General features: G+C 46.2%; 1 protein-coding gene across 25 annotated transcripts in view; it reads right to left on the reverse strand.

The window, feature by feature from the left end:
* The window catches only part of AFDN (afadin, adherens junction formation factor), a 141,360-nt gene that overhangs the window by 24,696 nt on the left and 90,152 nt on the right, over positions 1-26,512 (reverse strand). For all 25 annotated transcript variants that reach the window (XM_070516613.1, XM_044761302.2, XM_044761294.2 and 22 more), the window contains 7 exons: positions 25,117-25,260; positions 23,348-23,546; positions 19,814-19,917; positions 17,478-17,564; positions 2,308-2,373; positions 2,022-2,095; positions 1,429-1,547 (listed from right to left, as the gene is read on the reverse strand). In XM_070516613.1, coding sequence (XP_070372714.1) covers positions 1,429-1,547; positions 2,022-2,095; positions 2,308-2,373; positions 17,478-17,564; positions 19,814-19,917; positions 23,348-23,546; positions 25,117-25,260 — 793 coding nt within the window. The remainder of the gene's footprint in view (positions 1-1,428; positions 1,548-2,021; positions 2,096-2,307; positions 2,374-17,477; positions 17,565-19,813; positions 19,918-23,347; positions 23,547-25,116; positions 25,261-26,512) is intronic.

Genomic DNA, 26,512 nt, shown 5'->3' on the forward strand with positions numbered 1-26,512 from the left:
TGGTTTGATGAGCAGTGCCATGTCTGCACCGAGGATTCGAACCAACGAAACACTGGGCCGCCTGCAGCGGAGCGTGGGAACTTAACCACTCGGCCACGGGGCCAGCCCCAGAAATAAGGTGATTTTTATGTAAAGGTAAAATCTTTCTAAAGTATCTTTAAAAAGTTTTCAAATAAAGCAAGACTTAACTGGCACTGATGGGAAAAGGTATTCTTTCAAAGCTTATTTTCTCATAAACTTAGCTGTTTTAAATAACAAAACTACTTTTAAAGTAACGTTTTAAAACTGAAAGATAAATACACTTCCCTCACTTTTTAAACATGTATGCACTCTTTGGATCACTCAGAGCTGTCACCGTCGTGAATAGCCATCATCTGATGTGATTATTCATTCTTTGTTAGTTTCTTATCTTCTCGCTTGATGACCCCGATTTATTATCTACTTTTAACACTTTCCTTCTTTGATTTCTAACTCATCATCTGGTTTGCTTCTTTTAAATAACTGCAAACTAATAAATTAGAAAACCAATACGTTAAATATTACATTATGAAAAAAGTAAGAAGTATGCTGCGCCGAGGCCTATAATACGACCTGTGGTTTTGTTAAGACGCTCCTTTTGTTTGCTTGTCTCAGTGAGCAGCAGGCCCAGGCCCTCAGATGCCTATGCTGGGTTTGTTCCTATCAGGTCTGGACCGCAGGCTCTGGCTTTGACGTTCCCAGAACACCAACCTGCAGAGAAGTGAGCTCCGCCAGGGCCAGGCCTGGAGCACACAGCCAGGAAAGTAACCGTAAAGTATATCACGACTGAAAAGATAATGTGAGTCATGACGGTTTTTCCCTATGGTTTCTGAACCAATTTTTTAAAGCCCGAAATTTATACTCTATTTTTTTCTGAGATTTTTGATGTAGTTACAAAACCACAGTTCCCACCAACAGATTACTCTATTCAAATAATTGAGCTTTTTATTTAAAGCAAACTATATATAAAAAGAGAATCACGTCCAATCTCAGCACACACAGGACTGAAATAACTATTCACACACACATGTACAAATATTCCTATTCAGCAGAGAATTCTACTTGTTCTCTCAAGACTCTACGTCCTGCATCTGCCTGTCAAAGCTGAAGGTTCATTCATCTGCTTACTCTGGCCTGAACGCCTCAAGGTGCCGGGCATCCGGAGGCTCCCCAGCCGTCGGCACGGAGAGGGGAACCTAGTTATCCTAGGCATCTACTTAAGGAAACAGCACCTTATGTTTAAAATTGGGATAATAAAGATAAACAGGACCTACTCCGAGGGCTTCTGGGAATATTAAAAGAGCTCACGACTGCAAAGTGCCTGGCAGATACTAAGTGGTCAGTGAGCCAGCTGCCACGGGCGGCAGTCTACAAGAGAGATGCGTTCACTGCCCCACAGCTCGTCCTTACTTCTTTGCATCATCGGGGATGGCTGATTGAGCAGGGTAGCAAGACCGTGATAAATCGCTCCTTGCTTTGCTACTTCCAGTGTCACCACGGAACTTGTTCTTGTCATGAGTTCTGCTGCCCTAGGAAGAGAGCAGTACAACTGTAAGAAGAATGAGCACAGTGCCCGCTGTCCCCACGGCAGCTGTGATGGGAGCAGGGCGGCACGTTCCACAGCCCCATCCGCTGTTCTGAGGGGCAGCTCCTACCTCCCGACACACTGCCCACCGCCCACTGCCCATTCCTGTCCTTCAAAAATTAGCCAGGCAACATCTCCTGTCAGCATAGCAAGAATAGTAAGACGATATTCAGAAGTTTCAGGAAGTGCTAAGAGCATATCTTTTTAAGCTTCAAAAAAACTGCTCCAGACTAAAATGCATATTTATAATTGGCTAACAAATGAAACGTCACGTATAATAAGAGTTTTACACTTAAAAAAAGCTGACGAGTAAGGGCCCAGCTTTTTAGCATTATTTTTTGTCTTTCAATTTCAAAATTTAACATGATACATCCCTAAAAATGCTAATATTAAGCTTTAAACAGATAAATAAAAATACCTTTCTTGAGAGAGTCCTACCAGACTTCGTCCATCCACACTGAGCAGCTGGTCACCAGCGGCCAGTCGTCCATCCTGGGCACGCCCGAAAGGCAGGTGCGTGTTGGGAGGGGGGGCAGCAAAGGGAGGTGAGAGGAAGAGGGAAGTCAGTGGTGAGCACACTTGACAAGCGCTTCTTCAGCAAACTGTAGAGAGTGCTTTACCGCTAAACGCATCATGGAACATCTGCTGTCATTTGTCCAATAGATAGGACAGCGAAAACTTACATCTTTAAAAATTATACTAACCACATCCGCAGCACCTCCTTTCACGACAGACTTGACGTAGATTCCGAGTTTATCCTGCCCGGCGCCCTAGGCGAAAACAACAAACGCCACAGTGAGACCACCACCCTTGGCAAAGTAAAACAAACACAAAACACGAAACGTGCACACAGAGAGAACTGTAGCCCAAGTCCCCATTCTTGCTTTCACATGAAAATTAGAAACATAAAAACTGTATTAATAGAATTAACACTCCATTCAGCAAATATAAAGAAACTAACAGAAAACGTTTTATGTTTCCAAATTAGGAAAAATTACTCCTAAAAGCTCAATTATTAATAAATCAGCTGATGAGAAGACTAAAACAGACCTGGAACCCTCAAGGTACTTTAAGATTAGTTGAACAGCCACAAGGGTGAGTGAACTACAAACGGCTCTCACCACGCACTGTTACTCACCCCAACCCAAAGCAACTTCCCGCAGCAGTCTCGCCTTCCAGCGTTCACCTACGTCCTCTTAGACCCTTTTCCATTCACACACGTTTTTAAAAATTTGAAACAAGAAAAAACTTGGGCCAAAAAGAAGAGGGACTTAGGCAGGAAGAAATCATGCAGAAAATACTCTGCACTGCTTCAGTTTGAGGATCACAAATAAACACTGCAGCCACAAGCTCCAGTCCACACCGAATGCCCCCACTCCACTGTCACGTTGTGTCATGGAAGCACCAGGAAGTGCATGAGACAGATTTAAGTAACAGATCAACTGCTCCAGGGATCACCAGTACCCTACTGCGACATCACATTTACAACATCAAAGTCAAAATTGAATAATTTACTAGAACCACCAAAGGAAGCCATGACACGCTGAATCTCACCTGGATGTAACTGCCAGTACTCTACACCCGAGCAGATGTCTCTCAGGTCACCAACTTGAATCGTCATGAAACACAGTCACGCACTGGACAGCGATGTTTCGGTAACAAGGGACCGTGTGTAGCACGGTGGTCCCACAGGATCAGTACCATAGAGCCCAGCTGTGTAGGAGGCTGTACCACCTGGGTTTGTGTACGTGCACTCTAAGACGTTCCCATAAGGACTGAGTCGCCTAACGACGCATTTCTCAGAACACATCCCCATCATTAAGTGACGTAGACGGTATTGTGTCATAAAAGCAAAAACATAAGACGTTACCATGGGAAGTCATAAAGACAGTGATTTCAACACATCACTTGAGTGAAGCGCATTTTCTACAACACTCGGGAACAACACGGTTTCCACCTGAAACTCTTCAGCTCTCCCTTTAGTGGACAGGACAGGTTTAAGGAGGACAGCCTGAGGGACCGACACTCTGAGGCCTCACCCTGCTCTTCCTCAGGGAAAATCCAGCAGACAGCATGGCATTGTTCTGGGAGCCTAAAACCATCTGTTAGGTACCTCATTCTGAAAAGAGCATAAAATGTCTCAATTTAAGAAAACAATTCAATTTTGGGAAGCAGCACGTTTCCAACCTCACATGGTGACGTAATCTGGGAGCTGAGCCTGTAAAGGCTCACACTGGTCAAGCCCAGGATTCCCCCGTGAGCTCCTGGCCCTCTCCACCCAGGCCTTCCGACCTCTCATCTCAAGCTCCCTCTCTGCGCCCACCTCCACGTCAACAGCCACCCTGCCGCCTCTGTGCAGATCTCCTGCCCGTCCCCGACACCCAGCTGCCTCCCAGAGGCCCCTCGGAAGCCACTCGGCACTTCCAACACAACACGGCCACCGAGGGCAGCCGGCGGTCCCTTCCTGGCTCCTTTTGCCATGAAAAATGTCACTCAGATAGTTGCAAAGCTTCTACTTTTTTGTAAATTTGAAATTTCACAATAAAAAAATATACAGCAGGCACTCAGTAAACAGCAACTTTCTGATCTTAGCATGTCACTTACAAAAGAGCAGTAAACAGACCCTTCAGTGGCTTCACTTACGCCAGTACGGGGTTCCCTTGAACCTGGGGACCTAGGACGCACTGTGGGAAATGACCTCCGAGCCCTCCACTGTCCCCACTGGTTAAACCACGTGCTCCCTCCTAGACCATCTCACAGTCATTTGTCACGTATTCCATACTTCTGCATAAACTGTGATTAACTGTGTAATTCAACAATTCGGCTGTTTAAACGACAATTTCGCTCATGTCACAAACATTCACTGAACGCTCTACTGTCCTGAGCTCTGCGGACACATTCAGGAACAGAACAAGACACAGCCCTGCCCTCAGGGAGCTGACGTTCTAGCCTAGATTTTCTTTGTAGCCACCAGTGAGTAACTCTGATCCAGATGCTGAAAATCTCTTTTTCTTTTTCCGCAAATGCTGTGTGATACTTCCTTACAGCTAGTACCCTACGCCAGATTTTTTAAAAAAGGTTCTAGAAGTCGTGACATTTTTCTTCTGCTCTCTACTTGACTGACACAAAAGCCACGCTTACTGAATTTCAGAATACCAGTCTGCAGTGTGAGTGGCACTTACCTACGCTTTCACACGGCATTATGTATTGGTAATGTAATACTGTCCTTGTGATTTAGGTAATAAAAATCGTCCTTTTAAATACGATAATCAATTATCATCATCTCTGACAAGAAAAATGTCTAGTAATAATACTAGTAATAATTATTTTTAGCAACACTGATATAAACAATAAAATACCAAATATCTATTTTAAAACTACAGATCAAGCCCTCCTCCCCCATTTCTGGTACTCAAAGACTACTATTAATAAAGAAAAAAATCTCATTTATTGAGACAAACTAAAAAGAGAACTCTTTCTTTTTAAAAATAATGAAATAGAATGATATAAGAAAATAAAAGAAATACTGTTTTGCTTTTCCCTAATAAACCAAGACCCTGCATACACACTTTCCGTAGCTCTCTTCCGACTCACAATGTTCACTGTAGGAAGATGTCTGTTTCACGTTCACAATAAACCGCGGCCCCGCTGCATTATTACTGCGTGTTCTCAACCCCTCCCTTTAGACAGCTAATCACATCCTGCAGGGGAACTACTAGGCTCTATTATTTCATAATCACTCCACATTTTGGACAACTAACACATAAGCTTAAATTTAACAGACTCCATAGGAACTGCAAATAATATTTAAATAACTTGAAATCCTATAACATTTTTAAATAGGTAATTTATTATACTATATGCAATGTGAATTTAGTAAGTCTAAGTTTAAATATTCAAGTAACACTCATGTAGTATAGATAGATATCTGACAGCATCATTACCATCACATCTTTAAATAGGCAGAAGTTTACATTACACCTTTCAGAAAAACTCCGGCACATGAGGAAGCGAGGAAGCTCTCCTTCTGATTGCCCCGACGGTCTCTCTGTCCAGCCTGCCTTAGGAAAGAACCCTTCCTGAAGCATGCCTCCAACAGCGCTCTCCTGACCCAAGATGGCAGCTGCCGCCTGTGGCCCACAGGGCAGCTGCAGCCGCCTGCACAGGGCACCCACGCTGCCCCAGAGCCACGCTCATGTCGAGGCCTCTCCCGCAACTCACTCTGCTCCATCCGCACCGTGCGTCCCACGTCTCCCCATTCCACCCTGTTTCCACGTTCTTGCCTTTGTTCAGGTAGTCGTCTCCACACAAAACGTCTTTCTGATGCAACGTGTCTGCCAAAATCCTTTCATCACCCGACTGTTAGGCTCACCTGCCTCTACCTGCCAACCCACTCGCCCTACCGACGTCAGACAAGATACAATCTCTTCCCCACTCATGTTCCCATGGGATTCTTGTTCCTTCTGAATGCCTACTCTGTCCTGTGTTCCACCTACTTGCACGGACAGCTCCTCCCCCACCTCCCTTCCAGAGCAGCTTCCCAAGTCACTGCCTTATAAGGCAATCACAATGTGATCAGTTCTTCACTTGAAAACTACCATGAGGAAGTCCAGAATCTTAATGAACACATTCCGAGGTTAGGAAGCAGCTGACAGATCCATTGCATATGAGTTGGTAAGATAACATTGTAAAATTACTTGTTTAAGAAGTTAGAAACCGTCCGCATTTCTGACTAGGGCACCAATTGTGCTGTTGTAGGAAGAGACGCTCAAATCCACGACTGTCAGGTGATGGAGGATGAAATGAAAGGCACAGTATTTAAGAAACGACAGATATCATTTTATTACCTGATGGGAATTGTCTAAATTCTAAGTTATAATCACTTCTTTTAATTCCAAGTAATCTCAATTTATAATTACATCTGCTTCTCACAAAAGGCCTTTATCGGAGGAAGTAAGAATTTGTGAGTGTTCAGAGACCGCAATTCAAAAGACTCATTAGCAGCTAAAAGGTCTAAGATTGGTTATAAAAATTGACGTTAAAAGTCGTTGACGATGCAACATGAAATATGATATTTTAAAAAAATACTCGGGGGGGTGTGTACAAGTAAAGAACCTGGGTCTAGAATATTCTAAGAGGTATCCAAACTTTGGTCGGCATTTGAATCTTCCAAACGCGGTCTCAACCTTGTGCTACTTGCCAGGTCAACAGCCTCTATTAACAGCCTGCTCTGCCGGCACTTCTGTGAACGTGTCCCGTCCCATGGCCACCTTACCTCCCCCACGCACGTTTCCTTTCTGCGGACAAACCAACTCTACGCAAGTCCCCCCCTCCCTCCACTCTGGTCCCCTCCCGCCGCAGCTTTTTTGAATCCTGTCTGTGCTTCACGAGCAGCTGACGGTCATAAACTGGCCATAAAAACTGTAAATACAACTGCTGTCTGGAGAAATTACAGCTCCCTCAGTAATTATTTTAGAAAAACAAAACTACGGATGAATACTTGGAGATGAAAGAACTCTAAGGAACTTCTAACCACATATATATATGATTAGATATACATACATATATCAAATCAATATGGGCACTTACTTTAACCCAAAACGTCACAATCTTTGACCAACTCTAAGATGCCCCAATGTCTCAATCTGGCCAATGTCTCAAAATGGCCTGGAAGTGGGGCGGGGAGAGCAACAAGCAGGCTCTGCCTCACCCTGCTAGCTGCCATCTTTCCTGGGAAGAGGCCAGCAATAGAAGGCACGTGGCCAAACCATCGTCTGTCAAGCCATAACAACTCCCTCACATTATGAAGCTCTCTCGCTACCTGCCCCACTTTGTCTGAATACAAATATGAATGTTACAGACTATGATAAAAAAATTGTACAAAATTTATTAACCAGAAATATTAAACCACTTATGTTTTATTACTAAACAACAGTGCACAAACTAATCTAGCTTAGTAAGCCTAAAAAAGAAAATTTATTAAAATAACTCTATGAGTTCCTATTTTATTTATACATATACACACAATGTTGCAATTCATTTATGGTAATTCTACTCCTTCTGTAATTAAGAAAGGAAAATGGGATCCAGAAGTTATAGCTTTTTGCTGCTACGTGTCAATGTTTCACATCTGTCACTAAAAGAACGCAAACACAAGCTGCATCAGGACTGACCAAAAGCCAGTCAGAGGAATATAAAGAAACAGCTTTTCAGATGTTGGTGAAATGATATTAGACTCTCAAACTGTGCTGTCTGACACGGCAGCCACTAGGCCACCTGTGAGTACTGAGCCCTAGAAATGTGGCTAGTCCAAATTGAAAGACATAGTAAGTAAAAATATACCCAGATTTCAAAGACTTAGTATGGAAAAAAGAATCTAAAATACCTCATCAATGAATTATATTGACTACACGTTGAAATCATAGTATTTTGGATGTACTGTGTAAAATAAAACAGATTATTAAAATTAACGTCACTGTTTCTCTTTATTTTTTTTTAATGTAGCTAATAGAAAATTTAAAGTCACCCATGTGGCTGACACATTCTGCGGCACAGCACGGCTCCACAATCTCACGCCTTTCACAGTATCTATGTTGTTAGTACCCACAGGTACTGGCAATAAATTTCTTCCTGTGCAGATAACTGAGTAACAACAAGAGCCTACCATAACAAAACACATATGCCAACATTAGCCACCCTGATTTCCAAACACGAGAAGAGTAACCACAGCTATTGAAATTAGAACACAACATAGTAAATAAATATATAAAGGCTAAATAATTTTAAGAATTACTTGCCGAAAGGTACCTCAGCTGGTCTTTGAAAAGATGATACTGTATTTTCAGTCTGTCTGTTATTTGTAATGTTAAAAGAATAGGCATAACCATTCAGAATTACCCATTCCTCATTTAACAAATCAAATTCAAAACAGGTCCTTCTGGAAAGCAGCCACATATCCCAAAGCCATCAGGAATTCCGAATTTCACTCCACACAGTTTTGGAATTGAATTCGACTTCAATACGAGACGCGAGGCACCTGATGAGAGGAACGTGGCAGCACAGTGCCCAAGCTGCTCTTCTGGCCTTCGTGCCCTTCAACACAATTTCAGACTATTAGAGAATGATGACCAAGCACATACTAGCCAGGCAGTACAAAAGAAAGGCAAAAGCCTACATCCTCAGTCCTTAAAAAAAACAAATGACAAAGATGGCTATATGCGTGGTCTTGGTATTTAATCTTACAATGCATCTTGAAACTGCTTTTCTTTCTTCTAAATTGAAGGAAGGGGGTTTGAGAAGAAGGGAGTGAGAGAGGGAGGTGGGACTAATGAGGAAAGGAGAGAAAGAAAGGGCAGGGGGAAAAGAGCGAGAAGCCAAACTGTCTAAATTTCATAGAAAAGGTACGAAAGAGAACGGCAGTCGGTGAACAGGAAACGGTTCCCAAGTAGCAAGATAAAGGGCAGAGGTAAGCAGTCAGCAGCCGCACATTGCACTCCCCAGAACTGAGAGAAAAACACGCACCTATCCCTTAGTGGCCTTATCTATCCGATAAGAAATGCCTACAAGAAAAACGCTGCTCCCAAACGTCTTGTTTTCTCTAGTTCTTCCAATGGACCTTTCGAGAAGACGTAAAGAACAGGTACTCTCACCTCAGGCAGAGACTCAGTGAGAAGGAAGCTCTGCTTCCAACATTCCAGTGGCAAACTGAGTGAGTGTGGGAGGCTGATGTGATTAACAGCATAAAAACATCATTAAAACACAATCCAAAAGAAAAAAAAGCAGCAGGAGAAGGAAGAAGGATCCTTCGGTCAGGGCAGCGTAAGTCAGCCCTATTGTTCTCAGGGTGGAAATGCAGCCTGGGCTCTTTAGCTGGAGCTTTCCAAACAATAAGGGGGCCGGGATGACCTAAGAGCCCAGGAATATTTAAAACTCATCAGGCACAGTGAGGACAAGGCTCGGCCCTCTGGTTCCTTTCTCAGTGTCTGAAACTGCTTGATTTCTAGTCTCACAAGTAGTTCTGATTCATAAACTACTAAAGTTCAGACTACAGTTTAAGTAACAGTGTAAAGCTCTGTTTGGCAGGAACTACCTTAATTCTGAAATAATCGGTTTTAAACTCCTTCTTGACCGCACCTACCCCCAGCAGCCGTGCAGGTACCAGGCCGCTGTTCCCCAGCAGGTACGGGGCTGCGGCAAGTCTAAGCGTGACTTCCACGAGTGAGGCTCCAGGTCCAGCTCTGCTCATTTGTTTACCCTCCGCATAAAACACGAGACGAGAGACACCGCAACACCCTTCCTTTCCCTCTCTCCGCAGTGAAGGAGAGGAGCCGGATAGGAGACTCCTAGGCTGGCCTCCGGGGGCCGCAAGAGGCCCGCAGAGCCCTGAGAACTGCATGCAGACTGCAGCGTGTGCACTGCACCAGGGCCAAGGGGCAGGGCGCCCTGAGACTCTCAAAGTGGTCTGCGGAGCACAGCAGGCGGACACCTCTGCAGGCGCCTGCGCTTCTGCGCACAGCTCAGGCAGGGTGCCCCGGGCGGGGTGAGCCTGGACCCCCCAGGCCCCGGCTGAGCGACTGGGTGAGGCTGGGCTGCTCCACAGCCAATTCCCTTCACCCAGGGGACCCCACAGATACCATTATCTTCTATGTGTCCCACCATGGGAAATGACGGTTCTCCTTTAGAGAATTAACATTTAATGTTCCTATGACACTATTTTAATATTGTAACTGAATTCAATATTTCAGTCAATCCCAGAAATTAGCATTTAGGCCATTATTATAAAATAGGTAAAAAGTTACTCTTTTACATAATTTACTACTTTGCTTTTAGAGCAAGAATATATAACATTGTTTCCAAAGTCCTGAGCAGAAGCCAAGGGGGCCCGAGGTCGTGTCACACAACGCAATGGAAAGCTATTTCTGGCATTTCCATAGAAGAAACTCTGTAGTCACACTGGGTACTTTGGAATTGATTTAAAAAGGAACCAAGAATTTCCTGACTTCATTTCTTCGACTAGGGCCTTCCCACGTGGCTGCGCTAAGAACAACAAAGAACCTGAGAAGGAAGGTCTCAAAGTCTCCGAAGGACTGAAGCACAGCTCACGGAAGGCCCGGCTCTCCGACCGCGACAGGTGGTGCAGCAACAAACACCGCTTTCCCCTCCTCTTCCAAAGGCACAGGAACGTTATTTTGTGTGTTAAGCTAACTCAGTAAGATTTAAAAACTCAAAATCAGTATACAGTCTAAAAGCACAAACTAAAACATCTTTAACACACTACTGAATTAACCATTCATTTTTAAATACAATAGTAAAGTATCCCAAGCACTTTTAAAATTGTCCTTACGTTCACTTCTAGAAGAAAAGGGCTTTAGAGAAAGCCTACAGTAAAAACCACCTAAGGTGGCCCGAAGAAAGTGACATCATGGGCATTCTTGCAGACGTCCTTGGAAAATTACACAGCAGTAGCACCATTATTGCAAGCAATTTTCACCATATTATAACCAGCAGGATTATATTTATGGGTTTTTTCCTTATATAAAAAGCATATCGGAGCCTTATATTTTTATGAACCTTAAGAACGTGCAGCATTAAAATACAGAGCAACAAACATCTGGGTGTGTAATTACAAGCTACGTTAAACGGCTGCTTCATGAGCAAGTTAATCACCGACACGTCTAAACAAGTGAGAATGGAAAGAGAAGCGCTGCTCAGAGCTCAGAGTCTGCACAGAACGTCCGTCCACAGCTGCGCCTGGAGGAACTCACCGCTGCTCCCGCTCTTCCCACGACGGAGAACCACATTTTCATCTCTCCGCAAACTTCTCCAACTGCAAAAACAACTGTCTGCTTCTCTCGGTGTCAACAGCAACCAACACAGCTGGTCTTTCAAGACTCAGATCTCCCGACTCTGAGCTGGACGCGATGACACTGTATGGCATTTACCAACACGAACCAGAACCAACGCAACACTCAGACTCTTACGTAACCAGCCAGCTCTGATTTTCGTTCACTTTGTACTTTATTAAACTTAAAAAAAAAAAGCTAGAAAAAGAAAAAGGAGGGAGTTGTTTGTATTTTAAAATCTAAATTAAACAGGAAGCACTGTGTTGTCCCACAGATGAGTAAGAAGTAGCATACTAAACTTCCCCAAAAGCAACATTTTAAAAAGTACACTGCACACACACACTGTTCCAAATCATCTGGATTTCATAAAACTGAACCACAATGTGGAAGGGGCGTCAGGGAGCTTAACATCAAAACATCGTCCGGGCTCACAGCAGCTAAGCCACACACTAATTAGGAAAAAATAAAAAAGGACTGGGCAAACACAAAGGCCACAATGGCGTGCAGAAGAAAACCAACCACACAGACACAAGTGAGGTTACTGGGGTCAAGCTGCAGAGGCCTTCAGGTCCTTCTGTGGGGAAAAACACAACACAGCAAGGAGACCACCAAGAGCAAGTGAGGGTCCTGCGAGGATCGAGGCCCAGGCTCGGGACGTTCACACAGCTCCTCCCCCTCCACACTTGAGGCCTCAGAGCTCCGATCGCCATACTGAAGGCTTGGAGACGGGGAGCAGACGCTCAGGGCTCCAAGGCCACCAAGTGACAGAGAGGCTCTGCCCGCAGCTCAGGCACGTGACAACCGCAGGAACCGTGCTGTGCCCCCGCAAGAGGAAGGGGACGGCTCTCAACCGTGCCGAAGGCAGTGCCCCCGGACACTGACCTGCCTCACACTTGAGATCCATCCTTGAAACCTCTAAAACAAACCTGCTCCATCATTATAATTTAGGCAGACCTATGCTACGTATCAACTGCACAGTGTTATTTTAGCAGTATGTATAAATTAAATGGCTTTTGTTTTCTGTTGCTCAATGTTCCTTTCCAACTACCAAAGGTATTACAAATAAGTTGGAGAAAAATGGATTGCATCAAGCAGTCAAGTAGACAAGTGAACTGACAGATGGACGTCTCATTCGGAGAACAGACATTAATACACTACTTTTCATTTCTGAAAATGGCACACTGTCCTGTCAATAGACCATTTTCTTTGAGTTATTTCCTTTATAGCTGACACCCAAATTTCATCTTTGGCTCTAACCTCCTGAGTTCCACACTCACAGATCCAGCTACCTACTAGATAAGACATTCCCTTACCTAGCTTAACAGGCACCCTAAATCTCAAACAGAACAATGTCCAAAACTGAACTCTTGATTCTGTCTCCACCAAGTCTGCCCTCTTCAGGAGCCCTCCCTTCGGTCAACAACACTTCCACAGGCCCAGCTGCTGAAGACAGAATCAGGACGCCTGCTGATCTCTCTCTCCACCCACTGTAGCCAACCCTTCAGCGATCCGAGAGCCGTCACTCAACAAACACGCATCACACCTGCGAGGCACCAGAAACTGCTAACCCTTCAGCAGTGAACAGACAGGTGCTGCCCCCAAGGGTGTCTGTCTAGTGACGGTCACCTTATTCTACAACAAAACAGGCCTCCAGCTGGCTGACTTCCCTCCATCTGCACTGCCACTTCCCTGTGCTCGGCCTCTGTCACCTCCCACTGGGAGGACGAGTGACAGCTTGCTTCCTCGTCCCTCTGGCTGTACTTCTGCGCCCCTCTAATCCGTGCTCCGTAAAGCAGCCACAATAAACTTTCAAACTGTACCCTGATCACGTTATGCCTTTATTTGAACCCTTCAACGGCTACTTATTTCACCTCTAGGAAAATCCACGACTCCAGCAAGACCTCAGGGTTTCGGTACGCACGTTTTATCAGGACACAGCCACACTCCTTCAGTGACGCCTGCCCTCTGGCTGCTTTCATGCTGCGACGGCACGACTGTGCAGCTGCAGCAGAGACCACACGGCCTGCAAAGCAGAACATATGTGCAATCTGGCCCCTTGCAGAAAAAGCCTGCCATCCTTGCCCTACATGGTCTGGTCTCCCCTCCCTCTCAGATACCCCGCCAACGGCTTGCCCTCAGGTACTGCGCTCCAGCTGCACGGCTAACAGCCTTTGCGCACGTTCCCGCCTCCGAAACGCTCTGCCGCCATCTTTTACCCAGGAGCATCCGCTCACCCTTCACGGCTCAGCTGAAAGGGCCTTTCCTCAGGAGGCCTTCACTGATCTCCACTCTACACTCAAGTGTAGACATTCAAGAAATATCCTTGAATAAACAATGAGCTCTGACGTCACTTGCTCATTCCTATTTTTTTTGCCTCGTCCCTCAAAGGCTCGAGCATATATACGGATGGAGGGGCTGTCTGGGATTATAGATATTCTCGGTGGAAGAAGAAAACATCACGAGAGCCAAGAGCATACTAAATCTCACCAAATCTATTTTATAAGCTGATGAATAAAGATTTTGGTTTTTTTTTGGTGAGGAAGATTAGCTCTGAGCTAACATGTGCTGCCAATCCTCCTCTTTTTGCTGAGGAAGACTGGCCCTGAGCTAACATCGTGCCCATCTTCCTCTACTTTATATGTGGGACGCCTACCACAGCATGGCGTGCCAAATGGTGCCATGTCCACACCCATGATCCGAACTGGCGAACCCCAGGCCTCCGAAGCAGAACGTGAGCACTTAACCACTGCACCACCAGGCTGGCCCCAACCCATCTTAACCTGGACTGAATCTGCAGTCTCCCTCCAAAGGCCTCTTCGACAATGACTCTTCTGTCGGTTCTAAGTTTACACATACTTTTCACTGTGGAAAATATTTGAAAACAGCAGAAACGAGAACAGAGTCACAATCGCTGACATGCTGGAGAGGATGCCACCCGCGCTGGTTTTAAAGAGGCAGGCGCAGTCTGCACCCCAGTGTGGAGGGAGCGCCCTCTGCAGCCCCTCTCCTCCTCCTTCCCGGGCCGCTGCCTGCGAGCGGGGAGTCGGGCGGGAACCCGAGACGGTGCTCGCCCCTCGTGGGGTCTGTGCCTTCTGCAGAGCCCTTTGTGAGGGGACCTGTGGCCGGTCGCTGTGCGAGGGACACGGGAAGGGGGAAGGGAGGAGAGCGGTTTAACTCAGAAGCCACACATTGGCAGGTCTGGAACAGACGTACACGTCGGCAACACTCCCCGATCCAGCTTCGGTTGGTAAGAAAGTTCTTTAGATTTACATCCGTCTAACTTCCTGTGCTGTTACTATTCGCCAGTCAGCCCCAATTCCATAATCCTATATCCCAACTACAAGTACTATTAACACCGCTATTTTCCAGTGTAGTCAACACATCTCCCTCTTAAATGTCTTAGTCTAGGAAACAAGAGATAAAGGCCTAGAGACTTAAAGGTTAAAAAGTGAAAATTACACCCTACTTTCACACAACAGGCACTCAGTACTCTCTTGTGGAATAAATTTTACTTCAACAATTAGCTACTACTTTCATATCAAGTTTACTCTAATATTAGTAAAAGTAACAAAAGACCTAGTCTTAATACAACTATATACCCTGACGCTGACCCTTGTGTGCTCCTAACTACGTGAGCTAATGGCAATCGTTAATCCTGCTGCCCTGACTGATCATCACAAATTACAAATACTTTGCAACAGCAAGGATTCCAGAGTCATTTATATTTTTATGACAAAATTACTTTCTACTGACTATACAGAGCGCATGTTTTCTGATGCCTTCTCGTCTGAATGCAAATGCAAAGAGCACGCGCAGTAGCTCAGAGGGAGCTTCAAGCCCCACAGGAGAGAAGCATCGAGCAGAGGCTAGGGGTGGCAGAGGTGACCAAGTGCAGGGAACTACGAACAAGAAGCAAGGACAGGTGTGTGGCCAGCAGCCACGGAGGTGGGCAAGGCCGGGGAAGCAGCTTGACCAGCACTGGTCTGGTGAGGACTGAGAGTCCAGCTCCCTCTGGGTCTGGCCACAGACCACAGGCAATGCCACGGCTTTGCCTGGCAGGCCTCAGGGGAAGCTGCCCTCCCCACACCCGACCTGGGGCCCAGCGGGCACACTGTGCTCCAGAGGGAGCTGCAGTGAAGGACCGAGGCTGCCCGCCGGTCAGCCACGCGCATACCCACATTTGCACTCCCAGCCGAGGTGCCTCTGTTCAGAGGCCTCCCCACCAGCCCTCGAGAAGGCACTGTCCCCACGCTGACGCAGTCCTTTTCCCATCCTCCGCTGCCCGTCAGTGGCAAGGTGGAGGAGCCCTCTGCATAGGCTCCTCGGCAGTGAGAGGGCTCTCTGCTGCCCTGCTCATTATCTGGCCAGAGGCCCCAGGTCCGGCCCGGGGAATGGAGCCCTGGGATGGCGCCCTGTCCTTGTCTCTTGCCTGCACTGGCCTGAAAGTGAATAAGGGCTTGACTGCAGCCTTCGGTTTGGCTCCTGGTCCTCACTGCCCACTGACACCTTGCAGCCTTGCAAGGCCAGAGGCCTGAGGCCAGGCAGAGGCCGTGCCCGAGCGAGGCCTCACTGTCCTTTACACATCAGGACACACTGCCACGGACAGGATCACACACTTGCCTAAGTCAGACTTGAATCTACAGAAAACTGAAGTTTTATACTGAAAGAGATTATTGTTTTTAAGCTGGAAAAGATGGAGACGCTGATAAATGGCAGCCCTCACCAGCCCACAGATGAGTATTTCAAATCTTAAGCAAGATGAGCATTTGAAGACTTTATATATGACACAGCAGGAAATACAGGTTAAATTTTTCCTGTATCTCTGAGTGTGGTGGGGTAATTTTTTATCCTCATAATTTTTTCCCCACAATGGGCATTTGCTTCAGTTGACAAGCAAAGAGGAAAACAGTTCAAGGCTAGTGCCTTCCCTTTCACATCTCCGCATGTTTGGGCTGTGGGTCCCCTAAATCCCAACAGTCTGAAAGTACTGTCCAAGAGCATGGCCCTCATCAGGGGGTCAGCAGGAACTCTGAGCTGTGAGCCGGGCACGGAGGCTCTGGACCCGCCTCTGGCCTGTCCTGGGTGACCCGACGTGAGTCGGTGCATCAGAACCAGACCACCGCGCCCCAGACAATCCCTTCCATCCCTCTGCTGTGAAGGCTCGGCTCTCTCCGCTGATTCCTGCACGGAATCCCACCTCTGGTCCCAGCTCCTCTAACTCAGCCTACACACCACACCATTCCCAGACACGGCTTCCTACAATGTCAGTTTCATCAGGCCCCTCTTTGTCGCAAACCCTTTCATTTCTCTGTGCTGCCTACAAGATAAAAGTGCAGACTCCTCAACCTGCCAATCAAGAGCTTTTAAAATTAATTAAGCCCCACTTTGCTTCCTCGACCCTCCCTAGCAGTGTGTGCCTCAAGCTCCCCACAGACGGCACACACAGACACTGTTCATTCTAGCCTTGCTTGCTGTCATCTCTTTGCCCAGAGTACTCATGGTCAAGGCTGGCCGAAATGGCACTTCCCTTCACGAGGCCCTCCACAAACGTGGTCAGGCAGTCAGGACCATCGGATCCATGGGCAGCACAGGTTCAGAGCGCAACTTCCCGAGCTCCACGGCACCCCTGGAAGGGAGCGCCTGGAGACCGAACCAGCAGTCTGCGTGGTAACAGGGCACCCAGTGATCCTCACGTGCACGACGCCTGAGCGGGCATCCACGCCCGCCGTGACGAGGCGACAGACCCGTCTCCCGTTTCAACCGAAGCTAAGCCGTGTTCTCCGGCACCTTGCAAGGCTTTCCTGTCCGTGTGGCTGCTCCAGGTGGGACGACGCCTCCCACCACTCCATCCCCGGGATCACTCAGTCTCGCCCCATGTCCAGAGCAGGAGCTCAGCTAACGGAGTCTGCGCATGTGGACTCTTTCACGGAACGCCCTCCCCCTCCTGCCCCCCAGAGAAGCCACACTGAACAGGCGCTTCCCCAGAGGTGGAGGAGGAGGAGCGGACACCGCCCATCACGAATCTGCCCCACCTTTGCTGCGACGATGCTGAGGCCCATCCCATTCTGCTTCTTCAGCGTCACGGTGATTATTTCCGGTTCCTTCCTCAGAGGCTGAGCCTAAGGATGAAAACAAAGGTTCATCTCACAGCTGAAATGGAGGTGCTTCTGTGGGCTTAGACAACTCACCATCAATCTACTCAACCATATCCACTCCAGCAAATGGGGCCAGGAAACAGGAGAGCGGGAGAGGAAATGGTACAACAAACTCCATTACTACAGATCCTCGTCATGTATTCATCTGGTAAAGCAAATACGAACGCTCTTGACTCGAGCGTCTTGAGACGAATCGAGTCATGAATGCTATTTAAATGTTATTTAAAGAACTTCACTTATAAACTTCCATTACTATCAAGGTTTAGAAAAACCTGATCATAGGACAAAATTAAATTTTTACTTTATTAACTTTCAGAATAAATTACTAGGTGTTTTTTAAAGAAAAAATTAAACTTATTTTACACTATCTATGGGGAGAATAGCAAAAAATAGTTATAACAAAGATGATCTAACATTATTATCTCTTGGGAAAATGCAAATCATTTTATCTTAAATAGCAAACACAGAGAAGCCACAGGCTCCAGGCAGCTGTGTTCAAACTGCTCCGTTGTTAAGTGAAGCCCTCCGGGCTGGGGAACCAACCTGGGGTGACCGAGTTATGGCCCCGTAAGGCAGGTCAGTGCTTGAACAGATCCATCAAGGAATGAGCAAGTGAGCTGACCCACTGAGGTTACTTATGCATTACAGACGTCATACCTCATACAGACGAGTCGACACAATTAAAGAAGAAAATGCCAGCGCACACACACTAGAGGAGGATTTAGTCAATTAAATATGTACATATGAGGGCACACTGCCAAGAAGTGACCATTATACATAGGGCTTATTAATTTGGAACTGAAGTCTGTGAGAGAATATTTTAAGGGAAATATATAAGATTAGGTGACCTTAGGATTTTTTTTTAAATCAGGACCTAAAATCTCTTGAGGGATCTGCGAATAAACTAGAAAGATAAAGACTCAGAGAGTCTAAGACGGCACTTGTTTTTCTACAACATCTGGAATCAGAAATTATTACTTGGGATTTGCCAAATAGCAGCTAGTAGGGCAATAAAGGGCATCAGAGGCATCTTCAGTCCATCAGTAGTTACAGGCCATCATCTGTAACAGCACAATCATCAACTCACTCAGTTTGAGATGGATCTGATACGTGCTCAAACCTAAAGTGTGCTTACTAAGCCGTAATAAATGACTTCCTTTGAATTAATATACAAAACATACATCACATTCTTTATCTTACATTAAGTACTGCCTCCTCACATAACCTGTTTTCTTAGAAATTAGGCACGTCACAGGCACACTGTTCTGATCGACTACCAACTAATAATCTAGGACAGCACGAGAAGGTCTCGGAAGCTTCGGAGACTCATGGCTGTTTCTCACAGACGGACTCTGAATCTTGGAGGAGGCCGAGGCGCGCTGGTCTATTTTCCTGCCCTCTGGGGACAGGTGGACGGACAGGCGACTAAACTGCCACAACCAATCAGGCATAAGACAGCACCCCTTCTCCACGGTAACCGTGACAAATGAGCCACAGCTGCTCACTCCTTTGGACCCTTAAATGGCTTAAGAGATGAAAATGGTAATTACAGAAAAATATTTAAGGTAAATGAAACTGAACAAAATTCGAGGAGGAAAAACTTCATTTGTTTAAATATTTTCTGGACTGATCTATTAAACAAAGATATGCTGGCACATGTAGTAGAAGACAGCTTGGCTCTGGCGTCCCTTTCTACACCTTTCTTGTTTAAAACTCTATATGAAGCAAAGGGGAATTTCCCTTAAAACGCAGGAAGCTAGTGAATGTTGGGATTGACCACTCTTTCAAAAAGATAGGAAATGTTAGTAAATTGATTTGATATATATTTAAGACAAGGTGGAACCAACTATAAAAAAAAATACTTTTTTAACAAAGAAATATTTTCTTATAAAATCTGTCAAGGCTACCATATTGCATATTTTTAAAATATGTATTATCATTAAGGCTGGTATAACTGTGAATATAAATATTCCTTATTTTTAAAAAGTACCATTTGTTTACAGATTAAACTGTACAGACATGCCCTGAAAACAAAAACATATATATATAAATTGTGGGTTTAGGATTTTTTAAATAAAATTGGTATTTAAAGGTGATTTAAAATTTTCCTAACGCAACAATCTTCACTATAAGGAACGAATTTGCATCAAATTTTCAAATCATAGGGAATACATTTATTTTCCTAGTCCATCTATCATCCCCACGATACTTGCCAGTTCTGTGTTCTCACGCATGAGGTGACTTTCATAATCCGCACCTTCAAAATATATTGTCCAGGTACCTGGTGAACGTGCATGAGGAATTAACCTGCAAAATCCTGAGGAGAAAACAAGCAAACTGTAAGACTGAAAAGCACACTATGTCAGACACACAATCTTCACAAGGGAAGCAACATACAGCATCGACTGCTTAACAGCTACTGACAATATTTACTTTTCTTACTCTACACATTTGTACCCTCTAAAAATTGAATTTTCAGACATTTAAAATCACATGTTTAATCCTGGTCTGATGGAATTTCAACACCAAGCAGAAAGTGAAATTGGTCTCCCCCTCTTCTTTGTTCCAAAGAACTTCCTTTCTTACTTCTATGAGAAATTACTGAATTGCACTGCAATTACCTCCTTGCAGCTCTCTCTACTCCACTCGACTATGCGCTCCTCGATAAGATTCAGGATGTCTCGTTAACAAAGGCACAGGAAGGAGGGGCCAGAGAAGGACACTACCGTGAATGTCTGCCTCGCTAGCAGACACTGAGTTCCGTGACATGGTTTCACTTGTCTAGCAATTCTGGGGTACGATGGGCCCCTTCTCATGACTCTGTCCAAACTTTCTGAGAAGTCATACTCAGAAAGTTAAAGTTCTTAACATTTCTTACAAACTAAGTTCTTACAAATAAATTTTAAAATCATTTTGTAATGTTTTAAAGAATATCTTCGATACTTTCATCAGGGGCAGATGACATCTTTACAAAACTAATTGAACTGTCAATTCAAAATACGTCATGCTTCATTTAGTCAGATCTTATTTTGTGCTTCTCGAAATTTTTTGCCAAAGCTGTATCACTTAGGCCTTGCACATTCTTGCCAAGTTTTCTCCAAAGTGGTCTTCCTGTTACGAGCAGCAAAGAACCATGAAGGGCACACGACTGTCTCTCTCTCTATACCAAGAGCTTCCGGGAGCACTCGGTAAGGTGAACCCTTGGTGACCCAGGCACTGGTCAGGGCCCAGCTGGCATCAGTGGCACTCTGATCCACGCTAGTATTCCACCAGTGAGGCTATTTTTGGCTATTATTTTAGGACATTTACAAGGTTGTTTGTGGTATAGGGAAAAGAAGATGTCACAAGTATATTTAGTTAAAATAAGGGTATAAGTTAACTTTACTTAGTTCTAGTCCTTTAAAAAAATCACTGTTTCAATCAGTTTCATTAAAATAGAACCTACAAATTACTCCTCTTTCCCGTTTCAGGGAATCATAATTACCACGGTTCTGAAATTTCAACAATTGTAACTTATTTTCTCATCTTTTCAAACGTCAGGTTTCTGTGACAAGTCTGCCACACTGGAAGTAGACACTTTGCTTCCTTAGCTTAAGGAATGCAGCTCAGATCAGGTAGGAGTCCATGCTGGTTTTATAGCCTTCTCCCACAGAAATGCATTATATGAAAAAAACAAAAGGAATATAAATTGAAAGCACACAGTAGTTCTTTATCTGGCTTACAAAGAACTGGACGTGAGGAATTAAAAACAGTGATGTCATAGAAGAAGACACCCAACCCTTTGTAAGTCTTGAAGGCACCTCTGTACTAGGCTGCACTATCCTCTAACACATATGAAATAAGGTGGCGGTGCCAAGACCGCGATGAAACATCCCTGACACCCTAAAAGCAATCCTTCAAGGGAGCCTGAGGGGAGGCACAGGGAAAGCTTCACCATCAAGTTGAGACCTCAGCACTCACAATTGGGCAAGCAGCTACTCCATGGCACGTTACACAACTGGCAGCTGTGCACACGCCAGATTGACATATCTGGAAAACGCTAGATGGTGAGTCTGCCCACATGCCATTCACAGGTGTTAGCAAAGAGCAGCAGTGGGCGAGCACAGGCCCGGCGCTGGGGCTGAGGAGCAGCTGAGCCCCTGCTCCGGGACTCACGCTCCAAATGCTGTCCTCGGCCTCAGGAGGGACCCGGGACTCCATCGGGGGAGGCGGCTTAGGCGCTGGGGAGAGGATGCAGTTTCCAGGTGGAGGGATGCCTGACGGGAACTGAAGGAAATAACTGAAGGCGTGTCCGCCAAACAGGAGGAATGGGTAGGAAAGGAAGAGCACGGATATGCAATGACGCACACGGCATGTGGACTGGAGGCAGGCAGTAAGGCTGGAGGGAGACGACGCACGCTCGAGGGCACGGAGGACCGTACTCCTGCAGGCGATGGCCGAAGGGAAGAGGGGAGAGCCGGGCAAGAGGCGCTGGGCATGCTTCGAGGTGTGGGATGCAGGGCGCAGCGCGGGCCGGGGGCGAGGCGGGGCCCCTCTGGCAGGCCCCCTGCTCGGGGACGCCACTGCCTGCCTGAAGCTTTCTCAGAGTGCGCTGCAGCCCTGTCCCCTTCCTCTCCCCAGAACTGACGGCCACACGGGAGCCAGGGCCCAGGGCTGTCCCTGCCCCCCCCGGCCCTGAGCCGCCACCAGGGTTCCCTCGAGAGCCACAGCCCAGCCTGCCTCTGCTGCTGAGCGGAGCGCCGTCAACCCTGCGGGGCGGTTCAGGCGCCTGCTGTCCTGCAAACACATTCACTACAAGCAGCGGTTCTGTAACGCGAACTTTTTAAACCAGCAACACCTCTGAAGACATAAAAGCCTATTTATTGTGGCGCGTAAAACACTCATGGAAATTAAAAAGCACACTCACTCAATTTATATACCTATCGACATAAAACCTTACTTTTCTATTATTATTCTTATTTGTTTAAACTAACTCCTAAATTGTGGGTCTAGATTTCCACTCACCTGAGCTCCATACTGCAAAACAGCAGCAGACCGGGACTGAAAGTTGGTCTAATTTAAAAGCTCAGGCTTCAGGATTAAGTGTGGCATTTGCATCAACATGAAAATGTAAAAAGGCACATAATAAAACCAGGACAGGGCTTCCACTTGTGTGAAACAGGCTGGCGTCTGGGTCCCCAGCACACGCGGTGCCAGCCCAGCGCTGGCGGCAGCGCTCAGACTCGCCCTGTGCCGCAGGTCCCAGTGCTCCACGAGCAGTGTGCTCAGCCCCCACCGCACAGCCACTGCAGATGAGAAACCCCGGGGGACAGACTTGGCCTCAGAACTCAGGCCACTGGTTCCAACGTTCATGCTGCTCTGAACGATTCTCCCCGCTGGGACGACACATGGTCACAAGGCCGTGCTGATCGACAGAGCGACCAAGCTCACACAACAGCAGGAGGCAGGGAGGAGCAATGAAAGGTCCTTCCCACCGGCCCAGGCGGAAAGGGGATCACGGAACCAAGTGAGCGGAGCGCGTGCTCACAGGGGGGCCGTGGACACCCACGAGAACTGTGTGTCTGCACGCTTCTGACCCGTGTCACCATGAAATGCTGACTTCCAAGTAACTGGAACAGAGACTTCTCCAGAAGCACAGAGGGTGCACTGGACTCGCGGGGACTGCCATAGGAGAACCCATCATTAGGCAAACGCTCGCTCCAACCCGGGTCACAGGTCAGACTTGAGGCAGCGGAAGTGAAATTTACCTCTCTGGCACAGAGGGTCTAAAAACTCTTGTAAACCGTTTGGCATGTTTCTGACGACATCACAAGAATAGCCATCTTCTGGCAGAAGGAAAGGCAGCTGCAGGTCAGGATCCTCTTCCAGCTGCACCTGCCTGCCATCACTGCGCGCCAGCTCGTCAGCCGTGTTCTCGGCCACAGCCACTACGCTTCCTATCAGATCCTGCTTACAGAACAAACGTGGAATTAGAAAGAGATCCCAAGGGACTGGCGCAGTTGACCAATAATTACTCAAAACAAGGTTCAATCATTTGCAGCGTGGTTATATGCATACACGCAGACCTATGGAGGGAGAACAAATTTATCCATATATTCAAAATCAGTTTGTAAAGCAACAAACTACTAGCAAAGCACACACTTTTAATATATGAACCAAGATACTACATTGTTCATTTCAAATAATTTGTAGCTTTAAATAGAAACTGTTCAATCACAAGAAAATGGTTTCTTTCTCTTTTTAAAAGTAATCATTTTTTCCTTGCACAATTCTTTAATACCCACTGGTTAATTATCCTCTTTTTGTAAAAATGTTTAATGACACCTGAAAAAGCTTATATAATGCTAAATCTAAAAAATCAGAATGTATATATCTATTCCCAGCTTATACAGAGGCTGTTCCTGAATTATGGGTTTATGGGTAATTTCTGTTTTATAACTTTTTATTAATATATAATATACACACAGGAAAGTTCACAAATCCTAGCTGTACAGTTCACTAAGGTAAACACCAGCTTAACTACCACCCAGCTCAAGGACAGAACACGACCCCCGAGGCCGCCCCTCCCGACCTCCTTCCCTGAAGTCCCGCCACCCCGGCATCGAGCACCAGCCTCCGGCGTGTTCTCCACAATCATACAGACAGAAGCACACAGTGGATACCCGCGTCTTTCCTTGTGCAAGTGCTGTCCTACCAGCACCAAGCCGCAGTGCAGGCGCAGCGTCCTCACTGCAGTGCGGTGCCCTTTACACAACCATGGCAAGATCCACTCACGCCCCGCACTGTTGGTGGACCTCTGGTGATTTCCAGCTTTTGGCTATTTTGTATATTTCTTTTGTAGGCATAAACTCAATCCAGGAGGTCAACCATCCACCTAATTACCTTACCTCTCCATCTAATTCTCAGGACACCTGCATCAAGCTCTGATTTGCTGGCAGCAGGTGTTAGCAGCATCTCTCACTTGATCAACCGCCTGCTGTAGCATACGCTGGACTGGGTTTCTCACCCCTGTCCCCTCGTGAGAAGCAGGAAGGCCAACATTCCAGACTGTCTGGATGAGAACCTGGAGTTTCCCAGCCTCTGCACAGGCCTGGGGGGCAGCCGTGCAGTGGCGGGGGGCGGGGGAGGGCGCCTGCTGCTGCTGTTGACAGGCAACACGGGCACGTGACTCGGCACTCAGCACCCGTGATGCGAGGACTCCCAGGACTGTGGCAGCAACTTCTGGGCCTCTGGGTCACAGGTCACAGCGCTGTGCCCAGGAGCTTAAGAGTCCAGGGCAACTTCCGAACTTCCTCCCTCCCGCCCTTCCAATGATTTCCAGAAGCTAATTCCCTGAATTAAATCCCTTTCTACTTAAAATGCTTGTGTAGTTTCTACTTCCTGTACTGAACCCTAACTCATACATCAGTAGCAAAAACGATCTTGTAAGGTGATTAAGTAAGTGAGCCTATTTATTAAAGAAATAAGGTAACTTGCGAACGTATCCACACTGTGGAGTGCGGGGCCGCTCACTCACCGCTGGGATGAAGGGCTCGTCGGGCGCACAGTGATAATTCTGCAACAAGGCTTGAAGCTGCAGGGAATTTAACTTGAAGCAGGTGCTGTTTATGTTGGGGATGTCCTCAGGTGCATACTTATCCATCGTGAGCAAAGTGGTTGCCTATTAAAAGAACAGATGCCGTGAAATGTCATAATTTAAAAGCATTTCACGAATAGTCCCCTTTATGTAACGTCTGTGAAACTGTAATAACTTGCTAGCTCGATTCTGAAATGCAGGATGTTAAGTTCCATTAACATCAACTATACACATTAAACGAAGTGAAAGCATTGTCTAGTAAAGGTTCTTAGATGGCCTCTTAACTTCACTAAAATATATATGTATAATGAGATTTATTTACATTCATAAAGCATTTAAAAACTTCTCTCAGAAACTTCAGACATTTACATAACCATTCAGATTACCGATTAATGGGGTCTGAATAAAGTTTCATTGTAATGACCTTTTTTAACTAGCTGACTCAAAGTGAGAGAGCAGTGGCCTCTTTCTATACTAAAGCTCTTTAAAAGAGATTAAGAAATTAAGAAAAAATAAAAAACTATACACTGTAATAATAATACAAATACCACCCAGGTTTTGAATGTCTCACAAATTCCCTCAGAGCTGACTAAGGCATTAGGACACAGCCGTGCTGCACTCCTTCGTTCCTCTCTTCCTGTCTGGTTTGCTGACTTTCTGGGGCGGATGCTGACTCCTCCTCCGTCTTTCGCATATCGCTAAAGGCTTCTGCTGTGTGGTTACCTGGCTTTGTGTTCTTGAGAGCTAATTACCACCCATTTTTAAACTGGAATTTATCTTTCAGTATGAAGCTTTACGAAACATACCTTACTGATCTCAATAAAAAGGACCCTTTAAGGATATTTATTCTACTGGTTACCACCTGCTGTGGGCTGAACTGTGTCCCCTCAAAGCTCATATGTTGCAGTCCTAACCCCATGTGCCTCAGAAAGCGGCCTTATTTGGAGATAGAAGGGTCTTAACAGAAGTGATCAAGTTACAATGAGGTCAGTAGGTCTCACGTGACTGGTGTTCTTATAAAGTGGGCATCTGGACACAGACAGGCACACGGGGAGAATGTCCTGTGAAGAGGACGGCTGAGATCGGGGTGACGCATCTGCACACCCAGGAACACCAAAGGCGCCAGCCCACCAGCAGCTGGCAGAGAGGCCGGGATAGATTCTCCCGCAGCTGGAAGGAGCAGACCCCGCCCACACCTGATCTTGGACTTCTGGCCTCCAGGCTGAGACAGCAAATTTCTGCTGTTTAAAACAAGCCACCAAGCTTGTTGCAGTCTGTAACAGTGACCCGGGCAAACTACCACACCGCTGTTTCATAGTCTGTACACATGGAAAAC

The sequence above is a fragment of the Equus asinus genome, chromosome 1 (genome assembly GCF_041296235.1).
Source record: "Equus asinus isolate D_3611 breed Donkey chromosome 1, EquAss-T2T_v2, whole genome shotgun sequence".
In the NCBI taxonomy this organism is placed as follows: Eukaryota; Metazoa; Chordata; class Mammalia; order Perissodactyla; family Equidae; genus Equus; species Equus asinus.